Raw genomic sequence first — 1,591 nt, 5'->3', positions numbered from 1 at the left:
GCAGCAGCTGTTCTCATCCAGCAGGATCTCACTGCTGCATTTCTGGCTGAGGTGAATTTATAGTAAGTTAAATTTTATAAAAGTAGAATGAACCAGAGAAGAAATACATGGAAATCTTATCACTGCAACACCCACTCCCCCTTTCTTCAAAAAAGGAAAACACTCATGGGTTTTTTGTTAACTTGGAATCATTGGAAAAATTTCTAAGATCAAGTGCAACTTAGGCCTGTGGCTTTTCCAGAGTTCATTTAGTTAGTAAGAGATTCTTTTGAATTTGGTGTTTTTACCTCCCGCAGCCAACAGAACAGGGTCTCCTGGCCAAATCCTGCACTCACTGCAGGTGTTCTGCTGAAAACACAGATTTCCATACGTTTAATTTCCAGATTTTTGCTAAGGGAATTGTGATCTGGATCTTGAAAAAAACCCTCACCACCAAACTCCAGTTCACAGTAAATAATTTTCAACTCTTGGCTACCAAATGTGTCCTTCATGTCCTGCTCTTTCCATGATGTGGAGAAGAGATAATTTCTCAAGTTTCAGTGATTTTGAAGGTCACACAAAGACAACTGTGATGATCCTGCATAGTATACATTTAATTTTAATCACTGAATGGTTGTTATCACCCTCACACCCCTATGGAAGTGCCATCATTTCCCCTACTTGGTGCATATTCTCTTCAGCCTTGAGAATTTAATATAATTAATGGGCATTTATTTAGATTTTCACAGGGATATTAAAAATGGCTTTAAAACTGCAAATATTCCTTTTGTATCTCTCAGGCATAAACCTCTGCAATAATTAAGTTTATAAAAGCAGTTAAAATGAACTAAAACAAGTTCTGTAACTTTTTAGTGATGCAGCTTCAGTGATGAGCACTTCAACAAGTTAACACATTAATGCATTTCCAATATTTACTGCTGTGATAAATCAATTCTAAACACAAACCACAGAGGTAATTGACTGAAGTGCTTTCCAAAATTATTACTTTGGGCCTGATTACAGGAGAGGTCAACTGTGTTGGGGGAAACTCTAGAAAATAAATTTGTTCTTGTTCCTAACAGAAACAGAACAGTAAAATACAGCAAATAAACCACAGCTCTGAAATGTTATGGTGCCTATTGCATACAAAAAAAGTGATTTTTAAATTTTAAAAATATTTATTTGGGGAGTGGAGGGAGTGGGGATGGGGGGTGTGAAGAGGAGAAGTGATTTTTCAGTCTCACTCTGCCACTCTTTGAACGTCATGAAGGTTCAGTTCTGCACTCAATTCTTAGACCTTGAGAAATCCTGGAAATTTAGAGTATCATATACTCCATCCTATTTGAACTGAGATCAGCTATTCTTAAAACTATCGAATTATCTGGTAATTTGGTGTAATTTCAATTTTTTTCTATTTTCTAAGATGGAAACCAGAATAACCTTTTGAACGTGAGACCAAATCAAGGTTTTAAAATGGTGAAGATATTATGAAAAATTATATAATCCTACCAATAATTTAAAAATCCCTAGAATGTGATGAAACACGGACTCACTCTTTTGTTAAGACAGACCACAGGCCAGAGGCTGCAGCCCAGAGTGCAGCAGCAGCACA

The 1,591-nt window shown here is 36.5% G+C and overlaps 1 protein-coding gene across 1 annotated transcript in view; it reads right to left on the bottom strand.

Annotated features, from left to right (window-relative positions):
- Nucleotides 1–1,591, bottom strand: part of CHIC1 (cysteine rich hydrophobic domain 1) — a 13,084-nt gene that overhangs the window by 4,908 nt on the left and 6,585 nt on the right. The window contains 1 exon segment of the mRNA XM_014310224.2: nucleotides 1,533–1,591. This exon segment is cut by the window's right edge and continues 9 nt beyond it. Coding sequence (XP_014165699.1) covers nucleotides 1,533–1,591 — 59 coding nt within the window.

The sequence above is a fragment of the Geospiza fortis genome, unplaced genomic scaffold (genome assembly GCF_000277835.1).
Source record: "Geospiza fortis unplaced genomic scaffold, GeoFor_1.0 scaffold117, whole genome shotgun sequence".
In the NCBI taxonomy this organism is placed as follows: domain Eukaryota; kingdom Metazoa; phylum Chordata; class Aves; order Passeriformes; family Thraupidae; genus Geospiza; species Geospiza fortis.
The sequence above is the reverse complement of the archived record's forward strand: the minus strand, read 5'-3'. Positions and strand labels throughout refer to the sequence as shown.